At 39.4% G+C, this 25,466-nt stretch overlaps 3 protein-coding genes across 3 annotated transcripts; 1 reads left to right on the plus strand and 2 right to left on the minus strand.

Moving 5' to 3' along the window:
• Positions 1–1,893: 1,893 nt before the first annotated feature.
• On the minus strand, positions 1,894–8,812 carry LOC103366505 (patatin-like phospholipase domain-containing protein 2). Its single transcript, XM_008294255.1, has 9 exons — positions 8,577–8,812; positions 6,311–6,543; positions 5,884–5,949; positions 5,304–5,513; positions 4,025–4,085; positions 3,625–3,825; positions 3,307–3,448; positions 2,785–2,892; positions 1,894–2,387 (listed from the first exon to the last, which is right to left on the minus strand). The coding sequence occupies exons 1-9, from the start codon at positions 8,761–8,763 to the stop codon at positions 2,045–2,047; spliced, it is 1,551 nt and encodes a 516-aa protein (XP_008292477.1). The 5' UTR covers positions 8,764–8,812; the 3' UTR covers positions 1,894–2,044.
• Positions 8,813–8,829: 17 nt separating this feature from the next.
• Positions 8,830–16,026, plus strand: LOC103366494 (UPF0676 protein C1494.01). Its single transcript, XM_008294244.1, has 7 exons — positions 8,830–9,173; positions 9,699–9,823; positions 9,901–9,967; positions 10,476–10,632; positions 11,354–11,496; positions 11,811–11,921; positions 15,305–16,026. Exons 1-7 carry the CDS (start codon positions 9,021–9,023, stop codon positions 15,482–15,484), a joined length of 936 nt encoding a protein of 311 aa, XP_008292466.1. The 5' UTR covers positions 8,830–9,020; the 3' UTR covers positions 15,485–16,026.
• Positions 15,666–24,391, minus strand: LOC103366485 (nucleobindin-2). The gene is made up of 13 exons (XM_008294233.1): positions 24,282–24,391; positions 23,587–23,739; positions 23,038–23,145; positions 22,811–22,943; positions 22,206–22,309; positions 20,142–20,327; positions 19,653–19,743; positions 19,337–19,395; positions 19,136–19,228; positions 18,049–18,138; positions 17,507–17,677; positions 17,204–17,252; positions 15,666–16,923 (listed from the first exon to the last, which is right to left on the minus strand). Exons 2-13 carry the CDS (start codon positions 23,722–23,724, stop codon positions 16,811–16,813), a joined length of 1,335 nt encoding a protein of 444 aa, XP_008292455.1. The 5' UTR covers positions 23,725–23,739; positions 24,282–24,391; the 3' UTR covers positions 15,666–16,810.
• Between the last annotated feature and the right edge of the window lie 1,075 nt (positions 24,392–25,466).

Below are 25,466 nucleotides of genomic sequence, written 5' to 3' on the forward strand. Positions count from 1 at the left end.
CAGATGCAACTGTTGTAAACATATCCTGTGGCTGAGTAATAACTCCACACATCTTGTCTGCTGAAGGACTGACAGTGTTGAGTTATTTTATGTTTCATTGCACATATGTAGATAGCCATTGTGTTTTCTTTATTTTCTCAAAACAGCTCAAGTAGATTTTCCAAAGGGTGAATTTTTAGGGTGGCAGAGGTTTATCAGCAGGGTTCTTAGGCCACAGAACACACAGCAACTGATGGTTGCACTGCAGGAAGCATCAGACGCTTTGTACAGTTCATGCACAGAACCAGTGCCCTGTACCAGTGACAGCTCTGTTTCAACTTGCACTTGTTATTCAGCTCTGGGACGGTAATTTGGTTAAAAAAAAAAAAATAAAAAAAAAAGTTGTGTAATAGTGTTACATACCTCAAACATCACACTAGTGATTCTCTCAGACATTTGGAAACCTTCTCATATGGTGTAACACTGGAAAAGGCATTCAGAGTAGTTTCTTGCTTTTTACATTCAGATCTGGCTTCATACTGTCATACCAAGCTTTGTGGTGCTGATTTAAATGGTCATACAAATTAGGTTTTGCATCATGTAGTAGAAAGAAGTTCAAGACGCGAAGTGTCTGTTATTGGTGGACATCATCCTTTCTGTAATAGAAATATTTTAATGCAACTGATTTCTTTTTGCATCCAAATCTTCCTTTTCAGTGTTTCTCTCTTGTTCCTCACTCATTTTGCTGTACACATGTGCAGACACTCAAATGCTCTGTGTACCCAAAAACCACCAAATCTGTGTAAAAGTGACATACCCTCTGCATACCACTTGTCATTAATGAAAAGTTCCTTTATTCTGATGTTTCCACTTAATTTGTGTTATAGTTCATGTTAATCACACCAGTTAAATGTTAACATTATAATGATGATGTATTCATGGAGATCATGTACAAGTTGCTGCTTTGCAAGCTTCTGTTCACACAATGACAGGGACTCTGATGGTCTTTTTACTTTGCAGCATAGTCCTGCTGTCATGTTGGTTGGTAGGTGGTGCTCGCCAGGCCCAGATAAGCTCTGCACACCCTCTCAAAGGTTAAACAAATGCTAAACTTAAAGATTAAATGATAAATTACAGATATAGAAAGAGATTTATGCTGCCAGAAACTGAATCTACATGAATTCAAAAGTGCACAGTGTTAATGAACAGGGACTTGTCCATTTCATGTCGTTCAGTTTCCAGTCCTTCAAAATGTTTTTGACATATTTCCATCTTAATGGTACTGTGTAGTTTGAACCACACAGTTCTTTCCCTCTGTAACTGATGGTAACTGATGTTTCTCAGCTTCCCTGCTTCAGAGTTTGGGATTTATATTGGCTGTAAAAAGCAGCACCATTTCTTCTCTTGTTGATATTCTCAGCTGAGAGTGATCCAGATTGTCAACTGAGGGATGTGTTACATCTGCACACTTGAGAAGTTGTGCCTTAGTAAGTAGTAGGGCAAACTGCATGCCTTTTTCTTTACTCATGTAGACAAATACTAAACACACCAAAACTTTGTAATAACACATTAGATTTCCAAAAGAGCAAGCAAAGCAAACTACATTTTGAATTCTTTGAGTAAAACTTTCATATCTAATTTTGCCAGCAGAGGTCGCTTTAGCTCTAATGTCTCTGGAAAGCTCCTGGCATGAGCTTGTAGCCTGCCACCAATAGAGCTACAGGGCTGCTGGTAAAGCAAACAGGTAATAAAAATGTTAACATGTTTATGTAAGACGATAGAGACATGAACAACAAACAGCTGCTGCCTTTTAGCATCATTGTCAGCTGAGGACAGTCATCACCTATCCTTATGCTCTGTATAATAGCATTTTATATAATTTTATATAATCACATCATTTAAAAAATGACATTCTTTGAAAGTATAAATGCATTTTATTCATGTTTTTCCACTTCAAAATAACTGAGTAAGAACTGCTAGATGAACAGTCAAAACCCACCAAGGCTCAGTGACTGTGAAAAAAACATCAAGTTTGCAAAAACATTCTACTCAGGTTAAAATGGATTTACTTAAATCCAGTAAAGGACGCTGACTCATCTGTTTTCTTGAGGTTTGAAGTTTGTTCAGATGCAATATTTCGGAGCCACCCCACAGCTCTGCCCAAAGCCCAGCCTCCGCCTGCGCTCGGTGGTGACTTCACAGTGGCTTCATCAAACTTGGAGTTGGTGCTGGTGGGGGGTGTAGGAGGGGGAGTCAAATCCAACGTGCTGCATGTTTTCCAGGTTAAGATATTGCTGGAGGTAGGAGTGGCATCTGGACTCACTGGGGAACAATTTATGTCTTCTTTGCGTTCATTCCACAGGTTCAGACCTGATGGCAGGCTTTTAGACCTGCGCAGCGGTGACTCACTGGAAAAGGCACAGTTTTCAATAATAATGATTATATTTAAGTCATGCTACTGTTTGGCTTTAAGGAAAGCAATGTCAGTATGTGTTTCAGATACTTTGGTCCAGGGTGAAATGTCTTGACAACTAGTGGATGGATTGTCACAATGTCTTGTGCTGATTGACATAGTACCAAAGGAAAACAGAAATACTCAATCGTAGACTTTTCATTTATAACAGATAAAACCTTCCTCTTGTCTCACTTTTCAGTTGACAACAGGAAATGTGTAAAACTAATGATTACATTTGTCTCTTATCTGTACTTTGAGATAACATATCATGTCTGAGATCATGGTTCAGCCTGCTTATTTCTAGAGAGGTGGAGAGAGGACATGCTCTCTGCACTCTCTGCACTACACACCTGTCACTCTTGCCCATGTTGTCCTTCAGTGCTTGCTTGTTTCCGTCTCCAACCCTGCCATAGAACCAGCTCAAGTCCTTCGGTACATCTGGAATCCAGCCCACTAGTCTGGAAGCAGCAATCAAAGTCTTGGAAAATCAAATGAGTGCATAATGGCAGTGGTAGAAAAAGGACTCAGATATTTTTTAGAGATAAAATCTGTATTATTTTAAAGGAGAAATTGTTTATTTATCTTATTTCCATAAGATGTAACAAATTTAACATTTTGACATGAATGAAAGTTTTAACAATAACAATACACTGCAATCAAAAATAACTTTTTTTCCCCCGATTTTATTAATAGTACAAAAAGTCCTGTTGCATGCTTGGTCAGTATGGTATTTGACTAACCCATAAAATTCATTTACCCTCCATTTTAGACATTAAAATCACAAAGATGTCATTTGACTTGATGATCACTGGGAAGTGAGAGGCTCCACACAAGCAGAACATTTTGGATGTGGTGACGTAATGAATACAGACCTCTGGGCTAGAGAACGGGCTGACTCAACAGGCAGAGTTCGAGGATTCTGGAGGTAAGAAGTCACTTTCTTTGGTAGGTACCCGGTCATGTGGGACAACAGACCAGCAGCAGGATGTGTCTCTCTACAGGCCTCACACAGCACTGACACAGACACAGTGAGAAATATTTTATTTAGTTTTACTGCATTCAATTTATAGTACCAGCTCACAGGTCTGTTATTGTTTCTTTTGTATGAATTGTAGTCCTACTCTGTCTTTTTCTTTAGCCAAACAGACTAGTTCCCTGCTGACTACAACCATAATATTGTAATATTTTACCCTTCTGAATGCTAATCGGGAGGTTTTCTATGAGCTTTGGATCCAACCACTGGTGATCTTCTTGAGAAGGTTTCGCTCCGCTCTGCTGCGTGTCCTTATCAGACTCTTCAGCATTAGCTGGCTCCTTCTCCAGCGCACAACAAGCAGGTTTGGATGCTTGTGTCTCCAAACTTCTCAGGGGGCAATCTCTGTTGATCAGATCTGTGATTGGTCAATAAAATTGAAATGATAAGAAACCAGGAGAACTGGATTACTTAGAACATGACAGTAACCACTATGTTTTCTGCAGTTTCTCTGACATGATCTCCAGTCTGTAAGTTACTTTTGCTGGATGAACTGAATACACTTCTTCTCCACTTTGTGTTTATATAAATGTTTCACAGACAGACAATGTTCTTACTGTTATCTTTCAGGAAGTGAAGAGCATCCATGTATCCGTTGTGGCAGATTTCAGCCATTGCCTGAAAAATCCAAGAGCGCTTACTGAGAATGCAAGCTACGTCCACTCGATCTATGCAATATTACAGGTCCAGGTTACTGTAGATCAGCAACACAGTAAATGCTTTTATCAGGTTTAAAAAAATAACTATTTTTCATAAGGACAACAATGAATAATGATGAGTCACGCTGTGGTTCAAATAGAACTGCAACAACACATTTTAGAAACATGTTTTCATCTGAAAAAGAGAAGAAAACAAACTTAAGTAGCCCAAAGGTGGTTATTTGCCAGTTTTGCCAATCATCAAAAAAAAAAAAAAAAGCATGTCAGTGTCATAGCAACTCTCAGTTTCATAAGCTGGTATGATTGAAGAGGGGTATTCATTTCTCCTGTACAACTTTAAGTTCTCTGATTCAGCTCTCACAAACATCTACTGGACCGTCACCTCCTTGTCAAGGTTTAGAGATGTTTCACATAAAACACACAGTTGCACCACACAAATATACTAACTAGAGACAAGTTTATTTCTATAGCACATTTTGTATGACATGCACAGACTCAATATCTTTTCAAATAAAAGCTGGAGCGAGAGAGAGGGAGAAAAAAGATCATATGACAAAAAAATATGGAACAAGTTTAGATGGGTGTTACGTGTCCAAGTGACATCCACATGAATGCCAGGACTCAAAGCTTCCCAGCAGAACATTGGATTGTAACTAGAAGATCAGTGTTATTCACTTTACCTGTCTATGGTTTTAATGCTGTGTATGTAGTCAGTTACTCTAAAATGTGCAATATCGGGTCTTCTGAAACTGATCTTGATTGTAAATATTATATTTGTTTATTTCTTCTTCTGCTATAGTCACTTGTATATTGTTTTTATTATGATGTCTATTACATTTATATCTTCAATGCACCTTAATATGACAGCTATCTTAAATTTCATCATGCACCATGTTTGATGACAATAAACTATTCTATTCTATTCTGTTCTATTCTATTCTATTCTATAAAATCTGAACCATGCATGTGCAAGCTGATTATTAAAAAACAATTCAATGACTGGAAAATGGCTCTTTAAAGGAGGACAAATGCATTCACACTTTAGGGAGTGATAGAATTTGTAGTGAAACATGCAAAAACACTGATGTAGTCCCAGTGGTCGTTATGTCAAAGTGTTCAAACTTAATATAAGCGCTTTTCGGTGCTGTGCCCTGCAATCAAACACAGACTGTCTCACCTCCGGCGCTGGTGGAAAGAAGGTGCTGGTCACCCTGTACACATTCTCAGAGTTGACCTGGATGCTGACGTTGTTGAAGCGCACCTCATGGAAGTTCAGTATGCTGCCTCGGGGACAGATGTCACTCTCGCCGGCATACGCAGAGAACGTGGCCGTGTTATTCAGCTGGCAGCGAGGCAGGTTGTCACTGACAGCACCATCCACATAGTGCTGGGGAGGCAGGGAAGGTGTTGATCAGCAGAGAATACATTGGGCCCTTACTCTGTGTACTGTATGCTCTCTGAAATTCAGGTGAATGAGCTCTATTCAAAAGCTTGTACACAATTTCTATGAATTTGCCGGGTATACCAAGTCTTCCAGTTTTCATTTGCACATGTGACATCATATCTTGGTTTCACAAACCTAGATAAATACACATTTTTGAGAAACCTGGATATGCTACCTGGTGTAATTCAAACTGCTGATCATAATAGCTGCTAAATTATGAGTTTGAATGTTGACCAAGAGAGTGAAGCTCACTGTAAAACTTGTGGCTTAACCATTTCCGTGTTGCCGTGTTGGTGTTTGCTGGTTCACTTACCACTCCACGGTAGGTGGGTGGGATAACCCCACAGTACAAAGGGACAAAGCAGCTGCATATAAGGGCCTGGAAAAGACAGATATTGCTGCATCTTAGCTGCAGAAATACAAATTCATCTATGTTGAGAAACGTACAAAAAGATTTTTGTGTTTTGTTTGTCCTCAGCCACAGAAAAGTAGAATAGGGTAGAGTAGGGTGGCTGAGATATTCTTAAGAAATTTCTTTCACAATTTCTTTCCTCTTATGTTTAATCAGATTTCACAATCTTTCACAACAGTTGTTCAAAACAAGGGTAACTCTATCTAATCTGCTCCTATCTTTTGCCTGTTTATAAAGTTGGCAATTATGAATCTGAATTGTCTCTCAAGTTCAAAAGCATTTACTCTAGATAAAAATGTCATCCTGATATCTAAACTGTAAAATATACCTCAATGAGCTCCTCTCTGCTGCTGAACTCTGACACAATTAAATTTTTGCCATCGGGTACTCTGGTCAGGGACACACAGAGTTTACCAGAGGCTCGAACATGGGCGTCATCTGGAAGGTTTGCCAGCAGAGAGTCCTGCACGATTTGCATCAGGTTGTATGCTGGGTTCAGGGGCCCCAGTCTGTACTTCCTCGCCTCTTTGGCCATGAACATCAAATCCGAACAGCATTTGTCTGCACAGAGGAGCACAGTAATTAGATCTTGTATGTGTATGGTGAAAATACTAAAGTACGTTATTACAATGACAGGTCGCATATCTGGTAAAAGCTACGTTAAGGATCAGCGCCATTCCAATTTTTATTTTTTTAAATACTTCAGATGGACTGTAAAATAATATGATGGTGATTTTGTCATCTAAGGACATAAGTGAGATAACCTTTCACCTCATTAAATGAACATAAGTAATCTCTCTTAATTGCTCAGTTGAGTGATGTCAGGGTTTGGTTTTACTGCCAGGAAGTCATCTGCCAGGTAAATTTTAGATATACTTTCCATGGTGTTGATAATGGCACTGGCAATGGAGATTTATCACAGGGCAGTGCACCTCGTTGTGTTAGAGCTATACTGAATTTTGCATTAATAATATAAAGAGTCATGGGTCAATCTACGAAAAATCTGTGAGAGCTCCCCCATCTGACCCCATCAGAATCAGCTGATTTTTGTATGTAATAACTTGAGTATATTTATTAAAACGGGCTGCAGTGGTTAGCACCGTTGCCTCACAGCAAGAAGGTCCCCGGTCTTGATTAGGACACCCGGGATCTTCCTGTGTGGAGTTTGCATGTTCTCCCCGTGCAGCGTGGGTTCTCTCTGTGTTCTCTGGCTTCCTCCCAAAGTCCAAAAACTTGTTGGGGTTAAGTGGTGATTCTAAATTGTCCGTAGGTGTGAATGTGAGTGTGCTTGGTTGTCTTTCTGTGTAGCCCTGTGATAGACTGGGGACCTGTCTAGGGTGTCCCCTGCCTTACTATGAATAATTTCCAAGTTTCAGGCCCTTGAAGTACATCGAGGATGATTGAAATTTTGCACTTTTCAACTCTTGTTTTTGAGCTCTCATAACTTCATACACAAAGAAGACAGACATAAAATTTTCAGCCATAAAAAAATCACATTTGAGTAAAGTAAAAACCAAATCAATTTAACATCCACTTCAGAGGTAAAATTGTCACAATCTAAAGCCAAAATCTTGTTTTGGTTCAGGGTGTTTTTCTATAACCAACTTTGAGCATCAGTAACATGAGATAGAGTTGTGAAAAGTTCATACACTTGTAAAAACCAAGTTTCCAATGACTCCTACAACTCCCATTTTTCTATGACAAAATCACTGAAACACATGCATCTTTGTACAAAAAACAATCCTGCATTTTGTTTTTTGCAGAGATTTATTACAGGTCTTCAAAAAATATGACAAAGTCCGCTGGGTTAAAAATGTACAAACAGCAACTTGAATTATCAGTTTTGGTGATGTAGAAATCTGTGCTAATCTAATTTTCTATGTGACGTAGCCTTTTCATTTGTCGTGTGTGTAGCTGCTGACTCCTTAGTTTCAGCCAATTTAAATTTGGTCTATTTAATACACCCATTAGACTCAAACAGTAGAGTAGGAAGTAAGAAAGCTCAGCAAAGATTAGAAAAAGGAAATCGCTGACTAGTCTGGAAAGTCACTTGGACCCATTTCGGAACATCTTCAGACCCTAAACCTCAATGTTGCAAATAATTGTTTATCAAGAATAAAGTGCATGGTACAGTAGTGTCACTGCCATGATCAGGATGTAAACACAAGTTGTTACCTGCTGCTGAAATATAATTAGTCTGAGAGAGTCAACAAAGAATCACATAAAAGTATAAAAAAATTGAACGAGTGCTATTTTAATATTGGACCTATGATATGATCCACAATATTGATGCTTAAAGCTGGTTTAAAAAAAAAACGTCCTATGCAAAAACTTGATTTTGCCTTTTGATAATGACACCTGCTCAAATGTGTTTTTCAGCCTCTGAAAATCTCCTGTGAAATGTTGCATGGCTTCATTAAATATACTAAATTTATTGCACATTAAAATCAGCTGATTCTGAGGGGTCAGATAGAATTTTTTTCCAGATTAGGTTTTTTGTTTTGTTTTTTAACATTTGCTTATTACCAATGTAACTTTTAAATGGTGCATTTTAACTGGAGCTTTGGCCAGTAGAGAGGAGACTAAACACTCACCTATGGGTATTCCCAAAGTAAGAATAGCAGCCGTCAGAGCACCTGCAGAAGATCCATAGATTTTAGAGGCGCCCAATATGAAGCGGGGGAACCGTTCAAGGATACAGCTGACGGCTCCAACATAATAAATCCCCATGAAGCCGCATCCTGCAAAGGAGATGCTCCAGTCTTTCTTCAAATCAAACATCTTCTGTCGAAATCCAGCATAGAAAACTCACTTTGCCAGATCTCCACTCGGTAAATAAGACAGCTGGCACCTCCACAACACACCTGCGCTCAGCATCCAAAGGTGAGGGGCGTCGCTGCAGCGTCAACCTGCGTCATCCGGAGCTGCTCTCCCATTGGCTGGACAGCGTCAGATGACGGACAGTAACAGACGCTGAAAAACCGCAAGTTCTGAAAAATTTTAAGAAACTCTGCAAATCTGACGGTACAGGTTCGAAGATGAGCATCCCGGTGGTAGACTTCAGCGCCTACAGGCTCAGTGAGAAACATGTTAATGACGAACAGCTGCAGGAGCTGGGCGCAGAGCTGAAAACTGCCTTCACACAGGTCGGGTTTGTTTATCTGAAGAACTCCGGGATCACGCAGGAGGAGGTGAGGCCGCTCAGACGCTGTCAGAAAAAAAGAGGTTGTACTGCTCTCGTGGCATGCAGATCACATTAGACCAGAGTGATCTAATCTGGACTAGGTTACACCGGAGAGTTTAAGAGTTTGCAATTTGTAAAAGTTTTCTTCTTTTTTTGTGAAAATGCAAAAAAAAAAAAAAAAGAGAGAGATTTGACAGTTATTTTTTTGTTTTTGTTTTTTGTTTTGTGTTTTACATTAAACCATGTCCAACTCTAAAAGCACTGTGTTGCCTTCACCTTTCTGTATAAAGTAGTTTTAGATCTAGACCTGGTCTAATGCGATCAACTGACTCTTCAGCCTCTCAGATATAGCCAAGTCCAGATTTGACCCATCTATATAGTAATTTCAGATCTGGACCTGGCTCTTTGTAGTTTGCATGCAATAAAAGCAATAATATTTAAACTTTCAGCCCTGTAACTTAGGTTTCCATTGATTTTTCCCCTTAACTGTGCCAAATTGTAAACTAATTTCACCATTGGGTTTGGATTATAGGTGGACCGTGTCATGGACATATCCAAGAAGTTCTTCCTGCAGCCAGATGAACTGAAACAGCCCTTCTGCAGGAAAAGCTTCTCTATCAATCCAAACCATGGCTGGGTGTCCCTGGAAACTGAGAAGTATAAATCAGAAAATGAACACATCCTCCTTATCTGCACTATTTCACTGGTTTTAAATTTAGATGTTTGCTTTTCAGGTTGAATCCACGAAGACCTGGAGACCTAAAGGAGGCATTCAACGCTGCTTCACTTCATCCAGACATAGTAATGATTCATGGACAAAGTTTGAATTAGAACAACATAACCTACTTAAGGACGTTTTGTTCAGTCACAGAACAAAGTCCAAATTGATCTCCCTTCATTGTTTGTGTTATCAGTTTAGAGGTTAAAGTACAATATATTCAACGGGCTGTTTATCAGTAAAAGCTCCGTACTGAATTATATCAACCAAAATTAAATGATCACCGATATTCAATACAATATATTTTGACTTTTTTATGTGAAGGGAGTATTTATGCGATCACTTATTTTATACTTTAAGCTTTTATTCATTGACATCACTTTGTAGAAATCTGTTTTCACCTTGACATAAAGAGTTTTTGGTAAGTTCTTTTAAAAAAAAAAAAAAAAAAAAAAAACCACACTGCATACTGTAGGTGTCCGTGTTAAAAACAAATGCTGGCAGATATATTGGTGTTTTTTTTTTTACTTTGACATGCTAACATCAGTACTGGCTTTAATCAGACTCTAAAATGATTCCTTTCTGTTGTAGAAATGGCCGTCATCAGGTGCTGTAACTGGTTTCCAGGAGATCCAGATGTCTTTCTTCCAGAGCTGTAAAGAGCTGAGTCTGCGGGTGCTGAGGGTGATGGCCCTCGGTCTGGATATGGACCCGGATGTGTTTCTAAGTGCACACCGTTTAATAGGAAGTACGATCAGCACAATCACTGCTCCCGCTATAACAGACTGCTTATTTTGTTGCTGGCTGCTTATGATGTCGGCAATTATGACTCTGAACTGTCGCTTCAAAAATTTAGTCTTGATCAAAGTTTCAACCTGATACCTTCACTATAAAATATACCTCAATAAGCTCATCTCTGCTGCCGAATGCCGACATGAGTAAGTTTTTCCATCATGCACTCTGGTCAGGGACACAAATGTTGGTGTCTTCTGGAAGCTTCCCCAGCAGAGAGTTCAGTACTGTTTGTTTGTGTGCTGGGTGCAGGGGTCCCAGTCTGTGCTTCCTCTTTGGCCATAAACATCCAATCAGAACAGCATTTGTCTGCACAGAGAAACGCAGTAATTAGATACTGTATGTACACAGGGAAAATACTAAACTGCAATACTAAAATTCAGGTCACATACAGATGCGTGACAAAACATTAAGTGTCTTAGTAAAGAGTTGAGCCACCACAAGCTGCCAAAACAGCTTTAAAGCACTTTTGAACTGATTCTCCAAGTCTCTGAACTTTACTAGAAGGATGAACCCCATTCTTCCATAGGATCTTCCCTCATTTGATGTTTTGATGAAGGTTGGTCCAAAAAAAGACTCCCTTAGCTGCAGAAAACCTCATAGCAGAAAAGCCTTTTTGTGCCAAAATAAATAAATACACAAATCAAATTACAATAATGCTCATGTGTCTGCTGCAGCTGACGAGAACGGCACAACTCTGCGGTCCCTCTACTACCCACCAGTGAACAGCGAGAAAGCAAAGGAAGGTCAGCTGCGATGTGGAGAGCATTCAGACTACGGCAGCATCACTCTGTTGTTCCAGACCTCTGAAGGGCTGCAGGTAACACCTCATATTTCTACCTCTCTGTGAAGCACAGGCCTTAAGTGTTTATTGGGAGTAATTATCAACTCACTCAAGATGTATTTATGTAGTTTTGTGTTTGTCTCTGGCTATCTCTTTAGCTAGAGTTAAATGCATCCGGCCACAAGTGTCATATGCAGTTTTACAGTTTATGGCATTGATCCACCTGCTGCTAACCACTTCAAACCTTTGACACATCTGTTCAATCATCAGTCAGCCATTTGTTCAGTTTAATCATTTAACACATTGTGTGATTTCAAGTAACTTGTGGAACAAATCTTTTCTGCCTTCAGGTCCGTACGCGTTCAGGTGAATTTGTCTCTGCTCCCTGTATCCCCGGAGCCATCCTCATTAACATCGCTGACCTGATGCAGCGCTGGACCAGTGATCAGTTTGTCTCTGTGGTGAGCTAAGACCATTATTTTTGTTTGTTTTTTTTGTGTGTGAGAAGACTATTAACAGTATTGCAACATGAAGGACAAAAATGTATGAGGTTAAACAGTCTCTGCATTTTCTCCTGAGGTCTCTGATTTTGAGGGTTTCAGCCCATGAAGCATCTACAATAGACAAATTGTAATTAAGCAATAATGAAAGGGACTAAGTTTTGATTTCCAAAGAGTCAAAGTGCAGCACCTCTCTCGTGGCCCTTCTCCTGCAGATATTTCCCCATGCTGGTCAGAGAACTTTTACTGTAAAACAGTGGCGGCTGGTGAAAATTTTTGGTGGGGGGACGCAGTCTGCAAATGACCTTTTATTTAAAATCAGGAATTAGAATATGAGTAACATCAGGCACAACCATTTACAGGAATGCAAATTGTCTACCTTTGGAGGATATTCTAATCATAATATAATTTAATATTATAAAGACTTACCAGAAGTAAATTTCAAAACCATTCATCAAACGTTCAGCAATATTTACAGGATCTGTACAAACTCAAAACACACAACATAAATAATGAAAAAGAAAAAAAAAAAAAAAAACACATACAATTCAGACTGACTTTTTCACTGGTAATACCAATACCACCCACTTTCTCATTTTGTTGCACCTCCCACCTGGTCAAAGGTATAACATATGAGTTGCTGAACATTTTTTTATCGATAGATGCTACGATTTACTGATGTTCCCTGAACGCCTCACACAGCAGGCTGCAGCAGATGCTGTTTGGTGGCTGTGGTGTGCTCAGACAGATGTGCGACCAGATATTACTTTAAAAATAATAAACTAGGGCGTCTCATGTCAGATTTGTTGGAGGTTAAACCCAGTTACATGAATTCTACACGCGCTCTTTTCTACGAGCAGTCTTTTCTCCACTGACAGCAGACCGATGCATTAAACCATCACAACAGTAGCTGTGATGGAGTACCAGAGGAGGGGAAAGGCCGTGACGGTGTCAGAAAGCGCAGTCGCAAGAACGTCGAAGGACAGTTTTGATATCCAACCACAGAAGACAAAAGCAAATAAAGACAAAATTTATTGGCTTACAGCAAAAGTGGGAGGGTCCGGGTCGCACCGAGCTGCGTCCCGTGAGAAAGTCTGCAGCTGCCAATCACAGCACAGGCCAAGGTCACGTGATCACGAAAAGTTTTTCGAGCTACATGCACACTCATGTGGCCGGCGCCCAGCATCCAGGAAATGTAAAATTAGTAAACACACAGTAAAGACATGTTAAATCTGTTAATAATACAAATATTGTTCATATATCAAAAGAATATGAACGTTATTATTAATTTTATTATTATTTTGTTATAATTAATTACAACTTAATTGTACGTTTGAGAACTATTTTTTATCTGGACATTAGTAGTGGGAGGAAGGCGCCCCTGCGCCCTGTATTAACCAGCCGCCACTGCTGTAAAATATATTAAACACATTGATATACATAAATACTGGTTACTGAAATTGATATCGACACACAAAAACAAATACCCATGTATTTCTATCATTTGTATATTAATACCTATGCATGATATAATGTATGGGTATAGTATCCCCGGTGAGGGATCAATAAAGTTTATCTTATTTGGTCAGAAAACCAGTCAGTATCTGGTGTGACCTCCATTTGCCTCACACAGTGCAACACAACTCCTTTGCATAGAGTTGATCAGGCTGTTGATTGTGGCCTGTGGAATGTTGGTCCACTCCTCTTCAATGGTTGTGCAAAATTGCCAGATATTGGCAGGAACTGGAACACGCTGTCGTATACACCGATCCAGAGCATCCCAAACATGCTAAATAGGTGACATGTCTGGTGAGTATGCTGACCATGCAAGAGCTGGGATGTTTTCAGCTTCCAGGAATTGTGTACAGATCCTTGCAACATGGGGCTGTGCATTATCATGCTGCAACTTGAGGTGATGATCGTGGATGAATGGCACAACAACAGACCTGAAACCCCACCGCCACTATGGGCCACTCGATTCAAAGTGTTGACATCAGCCTACCGCTCACCCACACAACACCATACACGCTGTCAGCTATCTGCCCTGTACAGTGAAAACTGGGATTCATCCATGAAGAGAACACCTCTCCAAAGGGCCAGATGCCATCAAATGTGAGCATTTACCCACTGAAGTTGGTTACAACAGCGAACTGCAGTCGGGTCAAGACCCCGATGAGTACGTCGAGCATGCAGATGAACTTCCCTGAGACGGTTTTTGACAGTTTGTGCAGAATTTTTTGGATTATTCAAACTGATTGTTGCAGTAGCTGTCCGGGTGGCTGGTCTCAGACGATCTTGGAGGTGAAGACGTGGAGGTTCTGGGTCTGGGTCTGGTGTGGTTACACATGGTCTGCGGTTTGGAAGCCGGTTGGAAATACTGCCAAATTCTCTGGAACGCCTTTGGGAGATGGCTTATGGTAGAGAAATGAACATTCAATTCACGGGCAACCGCTCTGGTGGGAATTCCTGCAGTCAGCATGCCAATTGCACACCCTCAAAACTTGCAGCATCTGTGGCATTGTGCTGTGTGATAAAACTGCACATTTTACAGTGGCTTTTTATTGTTGCCAGTCTAAGGAACACCTGTGCGATAATCATGCTGTCTCGTCAGCATCTTGATATGCCACACCTGTGAGGTGGATGGATTATCTCAGTGAAGGAGAAGTGCTTACGAACACAGATTTAGACACATTTGTTAACAATCTTTGACAGAAATAGGCCTTGTGTGTACATAGAAAAGGTTTTAGATCTTTGAGTTCAGCTCATGAAAAATGGGAGCAAAAACAAAAGTGCTGCGTTTATATTTTTGTTTAGTGTAAATCAAGATTCAGCCGCTGGACTGATTATTTTTTGCCTCAGCATTCTTCAGAATCAGATTTTAGTGCATTGTTAATGTGAAATAAGTGAAAATTAAGGTAGCTATTTCAGACAGTACAATACTGCTCATCCTGCTAAACCTCCACTGGCTCACAGGAGCAGAGGCCCCCAGACAGGCGCCAAAAAAGATGTTCTCCTTGATTTTAGTCTTACTTTAGTCTTCTTGGAGACAAGCATTGTGTGAAGCTCCTGTTAAACTGTGATAACACATTTGTTTCATTGCTGACTTTTGTAGAAACGATTATTTCTGATGTTCAAGCTTGGCCATTCATAAAGTAAATGAGCTCAAGTATTGCCCCAGACGTTTTAGTCCACTTTACACTAATCTGAAATCAGCTGTTAGAGGGTAGTATTTGTGATGCCATGGTTACAAAAATACGATTAAAAACAACTTGATTGTCAATTCATCAAGTAGCGTAAAAACAAAAAAGGTCTGTGGTTTACAGTGTTGTTGTTGTGTTCCTCAGATCCACAGGGTTTTGCTGCCTCCTGTTGGAGACTCCAGCACCCGTCAGTCTCTGGCTTTCTTTGTCCAACCCGATGATGAGGCTCTGATCACCTGCTGCGACGGCTCAAACAAATACCCACCAGTGGCCGCAGGCGCCTACCTCATTGAGCGCCTAAGCCAGTCATATATAGAAAACTGAATGTACATGGAGGAGTTTGCTCATTTACACAATTGTCATTTGTCCATATACCATTGACCTTCAGTGGTATTACTTTTAACTTTTTTATATTTTTTAATGGTGATTTGAATTTGAACATGATTGTGTTTTTAAGATAATCAGTGTGTATGATTAAAAAAAAGAAGAGACAGAAATATTACACTTGCAAGCTCATTCAAATTTATTGTCAACATTCAAACTTTCTACAACATTTTCATGAATTTGTTATACTAGATGTTGGTTGGACAGATTTTACTTCTTTGTTTAAAGGGGTGTAAACAAACTTAGAGTAGCAAGCAGATACAGCAGGGTACAGAGAGGTGGTTGTTTTTCCAACTGTGTTTATATTCTAATTTTATTTCTTATATTAATCTGATATAAAGAGTCTGTTTTTTATGCTGCGCTTCTTTGTGGAGATTAACTCAGGTTTCCTATCTCCAATGACACAGATGAGGCCAAGTCGAAGCTGCTGATGCCTCGTTTACAGTGATGTGGACATTAAATAAAAGTTCTCTAATATTGAAGGTGACACAAATTCACAGACACTTCCAAACACCGACACATACTGTACACAAACAACCACTTTAGAATTTACAGTTATTACTGTAACACAACACAATTATAAAAAATTAAAGATTTAAATATATATATGTATATATCTAACTTCATCTGTTGATTCTGTTCCACAATCACCTAGTCCAAAACACACAACAGCTAGAAAATACAAGTGATACAGAAGGAATGTGCATTTAATGTGAGTATAAAACTTCTTCATATAATCTGGAATAATTTCTTCTAAAGTAAGTTACTCTTCTCACATTCATTTTTTTCAGAAAGAATTGTCTCTGTTTACCACAAAAATAAATACATTTTCAAAGTTTTTCCTGTAAGAGACAGTACCAGTGACAATAAAGTACAGTGTGCACAAAACAAAACATTCAGTTATCAGGCCAGCCGCCTTCCCCATTTCACCCCGAAGAACTCCCCATGGAGAACAGAGTCCTTGTTGTGATAAAAGATCAAATGAGAAAAAACAAAAGGGTTGATTGTCCACGTAGAAAACGGGACCAGATCCACATTTCAAATCTGGCTCATTCAGCCAATTTGGCCAGTAAGAAAAAGAGCATCACTGGCACTAGGACTGATTCAATAGCCTGAAATCACTTTTTTTTATGTGCCTTTGATGTTTAGATCTATCATTGTCAAAAGATGTTTGGAAAATCCTTAACAGTAACATAAAATTTGAATCATTAAAACACAAAAACACATACACACTCACTCATGCAGCACACAGAGTGGTGGGGCCTGCTAAGAGTGTCCTGGCACTGGTACATCCTGCTGCTGGTGAACAGGGGGCAGTGGTTGACTGTTTCCTGGTACAACTGGTGCTGGTTGACCCTCAGTTACAGAAACTCCTGGCTCTGTTGATGAGTTGTGTTATCAGTAAGCAGATGATGGAAGACGTACTGCATCATGGAAACTGCTGTTTCCAACATTTGTGGAGCGTAACTCATCCTTGGGACTATATATCACGTATATGGTTCTTTAACATTACTTTTTTTCTGTTTCTTTTGTTTGTACCCCATCAATTTGAAAGTGCAATATTAAAAGTTAATTCCTTTAACAAAGTAGGTTACAGTAAAAGTCTGTGTTAAACCTCCTTAGTTAAATTGACATTTGATTCTGAAATGTCATACTTACGTTTTATGTTAGAGCTTTGAACTTTAACTCTTTCCATTTCTTCCATTGCCTGAGCAGAGAAAGACAAAGTGTTAGAACATCACAAAACTGAAAACTGTTTCAGAAGTGCTGTTAGAAGGAAGTAAATGCTTTACATGCCAACCAATAACATGTTGCACCAAAAATTAGCCTAAATGTAGATAATGGTGTGGATTCATTTATCTTTAGTGCCATCCAGGTAACTGCAGGCCACTAAGGGAAGAAATCCTAATTCCTGATTATATTTCAACAGCTAACAAAAAAAAAAAACAAAATTTGACTCACCTGCTTTAGCCCTAACTTCTGAGCATTAAGTTCTTCCTGTTTTTTTTCAAGTTCCTCCCGCTGTTTCTGTAACTCGACTGACTTCTTGTTGATGTCGTTCTCCTCGTTGACCAGTTGCTGTTCGTACTCTCTGAGCTCTTCATCAGTGTACAATGGGTTCTGATCTAAAGTCTGTGGAGACAACAGGTGTGTGAGGTAGTGTCAAGGCAGGGAATTAAAGGATGGAATTAATGTAAAAAATAGGATACATGTCAGATGTTATGACAAAATAGCAGTTGTCCAATTTTCTCAAGTGGTGAAAAACTGACTTTAAAATGACAATATTAAATTAAGAAATCTTCAAACGAACTGTTTAGTCTACTGCTACTTGTGTGATTCTTAGGTCAGCATTTTGCTCACTAGTGTCAAGACAGCAGAAATTTGACTTATGATTAAATTAATATTGATAAAATATGTAAAACATACAGCAATTTTCACCTAATCTTGACACAATCTGGTGAACCTAATCTTCCACAGAAAAGCTGAACATTTCTGTCTCTTACCTCCCATTCATCTTTTTCGTAGAACTCCTCCTTCTTAGTGGCTGCCATGAACTCGCTCAGTGACACAAGTCTGTCTTTGTTGGTGTCCACCTGAACATCAACACATGAAACAACTTTAATCAACAACTTTAGGATTATTGACTGGCCACATAAGCCTAAATGAAAGCCTCAACATTTTATTCAAAGCTCTAACTCTGTTTCCTACTGGGCCTGCACAATGTGAGAAAAATCTGTGATGTGCAATAACAATATAGAATATTGTGATGATGAGAGGACTTTTGATGAATAAACACTGAAGCATATTCCTGTCTTTTTTACTTTAAAAGCTACACTGCAAACAGACCCCAAGAAATTGAATAAAGAAGTTAAATAAGTAATTTCAAATGCTTGTATTGAAAAAAATGCATATTGACACCCCACCAATTAAACAGAAAATGAATTCAAATAAGATGTTATGACTGTAAGAAGTATAGTTTCCCCCACTCCTTTTAATGTTTTTCTTTAAACAAAATACAAGAATCCCTTGACAATTTCCTCTCTTTCCTAAATTATGGTGCAAAGCACTACCAAATTGGCACCAGTTAATGTGAGGGTAGCTGACAGCTAAATGGGGCTTCATCTGATTGGCCACATGGTGTGAATGCATGACCCATGTTTCCAGGGCTCCATCTGGTAAGTTAATTGTTTGCATGCTAAGTGTGGATGCATGGCACATGTAAAAATAAAAAATAAAAATAAAAAAAGATTTTTCCAATTCATACAGTCTTTTTCAGTGCGTGTATTGTACATGTTCACACTGAAATGATGAGGAGAATGGGATTTATTATTTAACTGGCAATCTTTGCACAGTTCTCTGTACAATTTGTCACATGCTTTGAAGAACACCATGTCCATCAATTTATGATATGGTTGACACCCCACTGCTTAAAAGAAATAATGCATTTTTGTACCTATTTGTTAAAAAATTGATTGACTGGGGGTGGGCGCTGAAACTTAAGGTCTTTTTTAAAGTCACACATTACATTTCAGAAACTAATTCTGCATTTTTGCTAAGATATGAATTTGCTCTGTTTTTGTGGTGGCTCACCTCGTTCATAACATGCTCCCTCATTCGCAGTCTCTCTTCCTCCATCTCAACCATATCGTCCTCTTCATTTTCAGGGTTGTACACTTTCTCCAGCTTGAAGAAACACACAAATTTAATTTATAAGGCTTCCTTATTGACATCTTACATTATCATAAACCATGCAGAACCAGAGTTAGAAAAAAATCTAATAAATAATCATACCTCTTTAGTGAAAAGAGCCTCAAGCTCACTCTCATCGAAGAAGCCGTCTCCATTGCTGTCTGCAATGGAGGCGTATAAGATCAATGCATACAATGTGTCAGGTTATATGGAACTGATGTGCAATACAGATCATGTGACCACTTGTCAAACACAACGAGCTGCAAAGCTCAATCTACGAGTTTTGTTACTCGCATGTAGAATCACTTCACAATGCTACACTCACATCTGGTCATGTATTAAAAAGAGACTACAGTGGAAATTCTGGAATTCTACAGCTCTTCTTGGATGCTGAGGAAAACACATGGTCTTAGGTTACCGTGCATTTTGAAGAAAGTTTTGGGATCAAAGTCTTCTGGGTCCAAACCGTCTGCCTCCTGCCACACCTCTTTGAGCTGGTCCTCACTGCCCTGCACACATACAGTGTCAACATTTCTCCTTTTCTTCTCTTTTTTGTATCTTACTGCCAGTTGGCATCTTTATTTTGTGGACTATTTTTTAGCACTGTTATAGAATAGAAGAATAGAATAAAACTTTATTGATCCCTTCGGTGTAAACCTCAGGGAAATTGTTGAATATACACATCTAAATAGAACTGGCTCTATTGACTGTTGCTCTTAATAACCTGTCATGTTTCCCAAATAGCATTATTCAGCATAAATTTACCTTATACCACCTCATAATAACTTAGAATCAAACTGAGAATAATGTAAGAAATAACAGAGAATTCACCCCAACGCTACCATACTGAGTGACTTGCAGTCTCTATTAGCATTCTGAATGAACATCATTACAGCAGGTGTCTTACAGGGTGGTTAACTTTGGGATGGTCGGCGTGTTTCTTCTTCATCTCCTCATAGTGCTGCTCTTCCTTCTTGCGCTCCACCTCATTCAAGTTCTTCAGGCGTTCCCTTCTCTCGTGTTCCTTCATTATCTCGTACCTCTTGAACTCATCATGGCGGTCCTTGTCGTAGTTCTCCAGGTCTTTGGTTGCCTACAAACAGAAAACAAAAAGTCAAAAAAGGAACCTCAAATCTGGATTGTACAGATTTGTCCACCAGACTGGAACTGTTTGATTCTGTCCAATATGCTGTCTTGTCCCATAGAGAATTAAACTCAAGCATTTCATGTCCCATGCAGATCGTGGATCAATCAGTACCATGCATCATGTGTTGGGTCACTCATGGGCCACTATAATAGTTACACTTTGCCGGTACTAGCTTGAACCCCTTTTGCCTTCAGATCTGCCTTCACACAATAGCACCACGCAGTTGTAGCAGATTTGTGGGCAGCACAATCTGCCACATCCAAAAGGTGCTCTGTTAGACTGAGATCTGGTGACAGCGGACGCCATTTGAATACAGTAAATGTATTGTCGTGTTCAAGAAACAAGTGCGAGATATAAGCTTTGTGACATAGGAGGTCATTATGGTGCAAGTAACCATAAGAAGATGAGTACGCTGTGCTCATAAAGTCACAGGCATAGTGAACAAAGACACTCCGGTAGGCTGTGATGTTTAAATGATGCTCAGCTGATAAACACTATTACACCACCATCACCAGCTAAATTGTTGCAACAAGGCAGGATGGATTCATACTTTGATGTTGTTTACACCCTGCCATCTGAGTGTCACAACAGAAGATGAGACTCATCGAACCAGGTGACCTTTGTAATCGCCTATTGTCTCATTTTGGTGAGCCTGTGTCCATTGCAGCCTCAGTTTTCTGTTCTTAGCTGACAGGCGTGGTCCCTGGTGTGTTCCTCTTTTACTGTTGCCCACCTGTTTCAAAGTTCAACATGTTGTGCTTTTGTCTTCTGCATACCTTTGGAATGAGGGGTTACTTGAATTACTTGTTTCCTTTCAATCAGCATGAACTAGTCTGGCCATTCTTCTCTGACCTCAGCTGTCATTACCAAGGCATTTTCACACAGAGGGTTTTCTTTTTCTGACCATTCTCTGAGATTACAGTAGGTTAGCAGTTCTGAAATATTCAAACCAGCTCCTCTGCCACCAACAACCATGCTCGGTTCAAAGTTACTTAAATCCTATTTCTTCATCATTCTGTTGCTTGTTCTGAACTGCAGCAGATGTGCTGAGTTTCTGCCACATGATTGACTGATTAGATATTTGCTTTCACAGTTGGTTGAACAGGTGTACACAATAAAGTTGCCAGGAAGTGTATGTTTGATAGTCCCATCCTACAGCCCTGCAAGTGCTCACCTGGTATACTGTGTATGACAATGTCATGGCAGTTGATAGTTAGGCGTCACATCGAAGTCTCACAGATAAAGCAAACACTCATTTATTACTTAGTTCCCAAGCAATCCCAAGACATGACTAGTTATTCAGTGACTAAAGAACAAAGCTCAACACTACAGAGAATTAAAAGCTACACAAAATACTGTCAGGATTTATGTGTACTTGATTGTACATTTGACTGTAAAAACCGAGAAACGAGAAAGTTGTCTAAGCTGACTTCCCCATTATTTCCTCTTTGTTCATAGGACACATGTAGCACTCTCAAAAGCAATGAATTTATTTCTGGCAAGCCTAACCTCTACAGCAAGCGACATAGAGCTGTTGAGGTCTCCAACTGATAAAGTCTAAAACTGAAAAAGGCCAGACTCGTTAACAGAGGTGACATGTAAGCTGTCCTAAGAAGTTGATTTTATTGTGTGACACCTGTAATTCTCTATGCACTCATCCATACTCATTATAGCCAAAACATAGGCCAAGGTGTTTTTTTTTGTTGTTTTTTTTTTTTAAATTATAGGTGTGACTGTGTTGCAGTTATATGTCAATAACAGCACGACGGTACCTACAAACAGTGCACATGAGCAAGGTCAGTATAAACAGACATGTGTGTGTACCGATTTGATGAGGCGGTCCAGGTCCTCGACCTCAAAGGTGTCTGGGTTCATGTGGTTGAGATGCTCAAACTGCTTCAGTAGGGCCTGGCGGTCAACTGTATGGCCTGCAAGGAAGGGAGTAGTTGGACTGAATGTTTAGCAGTAGTTCTTTACTTACTTTAGTGAGTACTCACTAAAAACTGAAAATGTGCAATTGTATTACTGAAAACATCAACTCAGTGGTTCCTCCTTCCCATGAGTTTCACACAGTCATGCTTCAGCAAGTTATTTAAACTTAAGATCAAAGTTGCTCTGGAAAAGACTTAGATAACACACACAAAAAAAGCGTAAATTTATTTCTGTTTTTAGCTGACTGACTTCAACCTGTACTTTTGTTCTGTAAAAAAAACTTGTGTTAACAGTGATGTACTCTCAATCTATGTAAGTTTTCTTAAGCAGTTCCCTCTGGTGAGCAGAAGTCACCGTTGCGTGAAGTATGCAGAGTTTTACATCACGTTCCTTAGCCTACATTTGACGATGACCCAACTGCTAGCTTGTATTACCGAACTTGTTGTGCAACTTCAAGAGGCATAGGTTTGTCAGTGACATATCAGTAAGAAACTCACCATTCCCTTCCTGGATGTCATGTTTGGCTTTGATGAGCATCCGCAGCCTGTTCATCTCCTCCCTCTTCAGCTCATCCAGCTTAGTCCGAAAATTGTGGTGAACAAAGTCCAGCTCTTTGGAAAGTTTGCCTTGCTGCAAGTAAAAAGTCAACAAACAACCATTCAATTAAAAGTGCTCAGTTGTGTAAACACCTTACAAAATAACAGGCTGTTGTGTGAATCCGTACCTTAATGTCATCCATATTGGCATTTTTAAGCTTTTCTTTAAAGTGGGGGTCTTTCTCGAGGTATTCAATGACTTCCCTGAGGTAGCGGTCATAGTGCAGGCCGGTGTCCTGAAAAATAAACCACATTTAACTTGTTAACACCTAACATTAGTTTGGAACAATATGAATCTCTGACACTTGGCTTAAAGGTCCAATGTGTAGGATTTAGTGGCAGCTACCTGTGACACTGCAGAGTGCAACCCGTAAAAATGCAGAACATGATAATACACGAATGAATCAGCAGAATTATAAATACTACATTCAATTTATGCAAATAAATCCTTCTAAGTCTTACACTGAACCTTCAGCTGATGTTGCTCAACTTAGTTTTTTTCCAACAGCTTTTTATCGTTAAATAGGTGTACATTCCATATCAGAAAGCCCTGCCCGACATAGTGGAAGGCAAAATAGTTTCCTTGTTTGGAAGCCTCTAAGGTGTTTTTTTGTAATTAGCTATGAGACCCACATTTAAGTGCTATATCTGTGTTTGACAATGTCAGAGTGACTCACAGCACTCTGGGGTGGCCCCAGCTCCTCCTCTTTGGGATTTTGTTTGGCCTTGTCCACACTGATAGGCACTGACTGGATACACAACCACAAACTGAGCAGAACCAGCCCACAACGGGCTAAGGCTTTACTCCTCACCATCTGGTTAGGTAGGGCCTACATAAAACAGAGACAAGAAAAAAAAAAGTGAGTGACAAGGATACATCACTATTTTCTGCTGTTACATGAGGAGCGCTACATCATGGTGTAGGGTTCAGTGTGTGGAGCCAAGTCAGCGCAAGCAGGTGCTTTATCTATATAAAAGACAACACCCTCAATTTACCAGGCATTGCGAAAAGGGTACAAGCTGCAACTACACCTGGAGACAATGTGGGAATAAAGTTAAGCACGTCAGTCCTAATCCTAAAAGCAACTCAACCACAAGAAAAATACTGTGCAACACACGTGTTTGGAGGATAAAGACACAGCCACGCTTCAGCCTTAAGAACTTCGTAGCTGTGAACCTGAACTCGCAGCAATGAATGAGAAATACACACTTGACAATTTTGTGATTTAAACAGCAGGTTGTTTAGTGAGGATTTTGTAGTGAGGAAGGAAGCTAATTCATCATCACACAGATGTAGAAAAAACACAAACAAGCCGCTTCATATTTAGTAAATTGCGCTAACAAATTACAGTTTATGTAAAACAATACTTACTAGTAAAGTGGCGGCTACTCTGAGTTATTCCTCACCGAGCTTTTACCGTTGACTGTTCCTCAAAGTACCGGAGCTTGTTTACAGCTGTCATCTGTCTAACCACCAGTACAAGCCTTTAGTCCTGTGGCCACAACCTACAAAAAAAAGTCTGTGTTCACCATGGTAACGTCCCGCCTCCGGCCACTCTGATTGGACAGAGAAAGTACACTTTCTTTACAAAACAGTCGCGTTGAGAGCTGATTGGACACTGCGGCTGTCAGTCAAAGTGAATCCGCCTCAGCCCGTGGCTTAAGGTGCGTTGAGCCAAACTGTACGTGGCGTTCAGTCAACCCCAGACGAGGGCGGGGTTAGTTTTGCTGTGAGAAGGCGCAGCATCATTCACAGTTCAGACTGGATTTCACACATTTGTGAATATGTTTGTATAACCACAGCACATGTCCGGGACAATAACTGAGATGGAGAAGTATTTTAATGGAATCAGCTTGGTAAAAACTGGAGCCGGTACCTGATAATTACTTAAAATAGGAGTCAGGCATTTAAAATTTTAATCAGTAAAGATGCAGCAAATGCAGGCTACAACTACATACATTGCAGTGAAAGTGGTATTTTAATGTAACTACTAATGTAACCAGTGACTATCTGTTAAACACATTTAAAGTACTTATAATTACAGTATTTCCCAATAAAATGTGGTGAGGTCGAAAGTTTAAAGAGGCAGAAAACAGAAATACAGAAGTTAAGTTAAATTAAAAAATTAAACTTAAGTAGCTTCCGCCACTTGAGTAAATGTGCTTACAGTGCCTATGAAAAAGTATTTACTGCCCCCTTCAAGACTTTCTCTTTTTAGTTCTTTTGAACACATCAAATCATATTCAATTTGGTGCTAGAAGTCACAAAACACCATGTTTATGCCCAGTAGAATTATCATAAATTGATTTTTTTAGCTTAGTTTTTGTTTTGTTTTGTTTTGTTCATACAGAGTTATGAAAAACGTTTTCAGAATGTTTACATAAGGCTGAAAAAGAAAATGTTAAAGTTAAGTGAAAAAGGTGAGCTAAAATTCTTTGTAAACTATTTTTTTTTCTCAACTAACTCAACAAAAGTTCAGCAAAAATCAGCAGAAGTGTAAAATACCAGTGCATTCGAATGCCACCATTTCGTTTGTATATGAATTCTTATGAGACT

This window comes from Stegastes partitus, unplaced genomic scaffold, assembly GCF_000690725.1.
Source record: "Stegastes partitus isolate 25-593 unplaced genomic scaffold, Stegastes_partitus-1.0.2 Scaffold21, whole genome shotgun sequence".
Lineage (NCBI taxonomy): Eukaryota > Metazoa > Chordata > Actinopteri > Pomacentridae > Stegastes > Stegastes partitus.

Excerpts from the sequence above, each read along its gene's own strand:
- LOC103366505 (XM_008294255.1), bottom strand. The coding sequence starts at position 8,763 with ATGTTTGATTTGAAGAAAGACTGGAGCATCTCCTTTGCAGGATGCGGC. Across the intron at positions 2,893-3,306 it reads GCCCGTTCTCTAGCCCAGAG|ACTAGTGGGCTGGATTCCAG; the intron begins GTCTGTATTCAT and ends TGCTGCTTCCAG. Across the intron at positions 2,388-2,784 it reads AACATGGGCAAGAGTGACAG|TGAGTCACCGCTGCGCAGGT; the intron begins GTGTGTAGTGCA and ends TGCCTTTTCCAG.
- LOC103366494 (XM_008294244.1), top strand. The coding sequence starts at position 9,021 with ATGAGCATCCCGGTGGTAGACTTCAGCGCCTACAGGCTCAGTGAGAAA. Across the intron at positions 9,174-9,698 it reads CCGGGATCACGCAGGAGGAG|GTGGACCGTGTCATGGACAT; the intron begins GTGAGGCCGCTC and ends TTTGGATTATAG. Across the intron at positions 9,968-10,475 it reads CTTCACTTCATCCAGACATA|AAATGGCCGTCATCAGGTGC; the intron begins GTAATGATTCAT and ends TTTCTGTTGTAG.
- LOC103366485 (XM_008294233.1), bottom strand. The coding sequence starts at position 23,724 with ATGGTGAGGAGTAAAGCCTTAGCCCGTTGTGGGCTGGTTCTGCTCAGT. Across the intron at positions 22,944-23,037 it reads CCAATATGGATGACATTAAG|CAAGGCAAACTTTCCAAAGA; the intron begins GTACGGATTCAC and ends TTTTACTTGCAG. Across the intron at positions 22,310-22,810 it reads TGACATCCAGGAAGGGAATG|GCCATACAGTTGACCGCCAG; the intron begins GTGAGTTTCTTA and ends CCTTCCTTGCAG.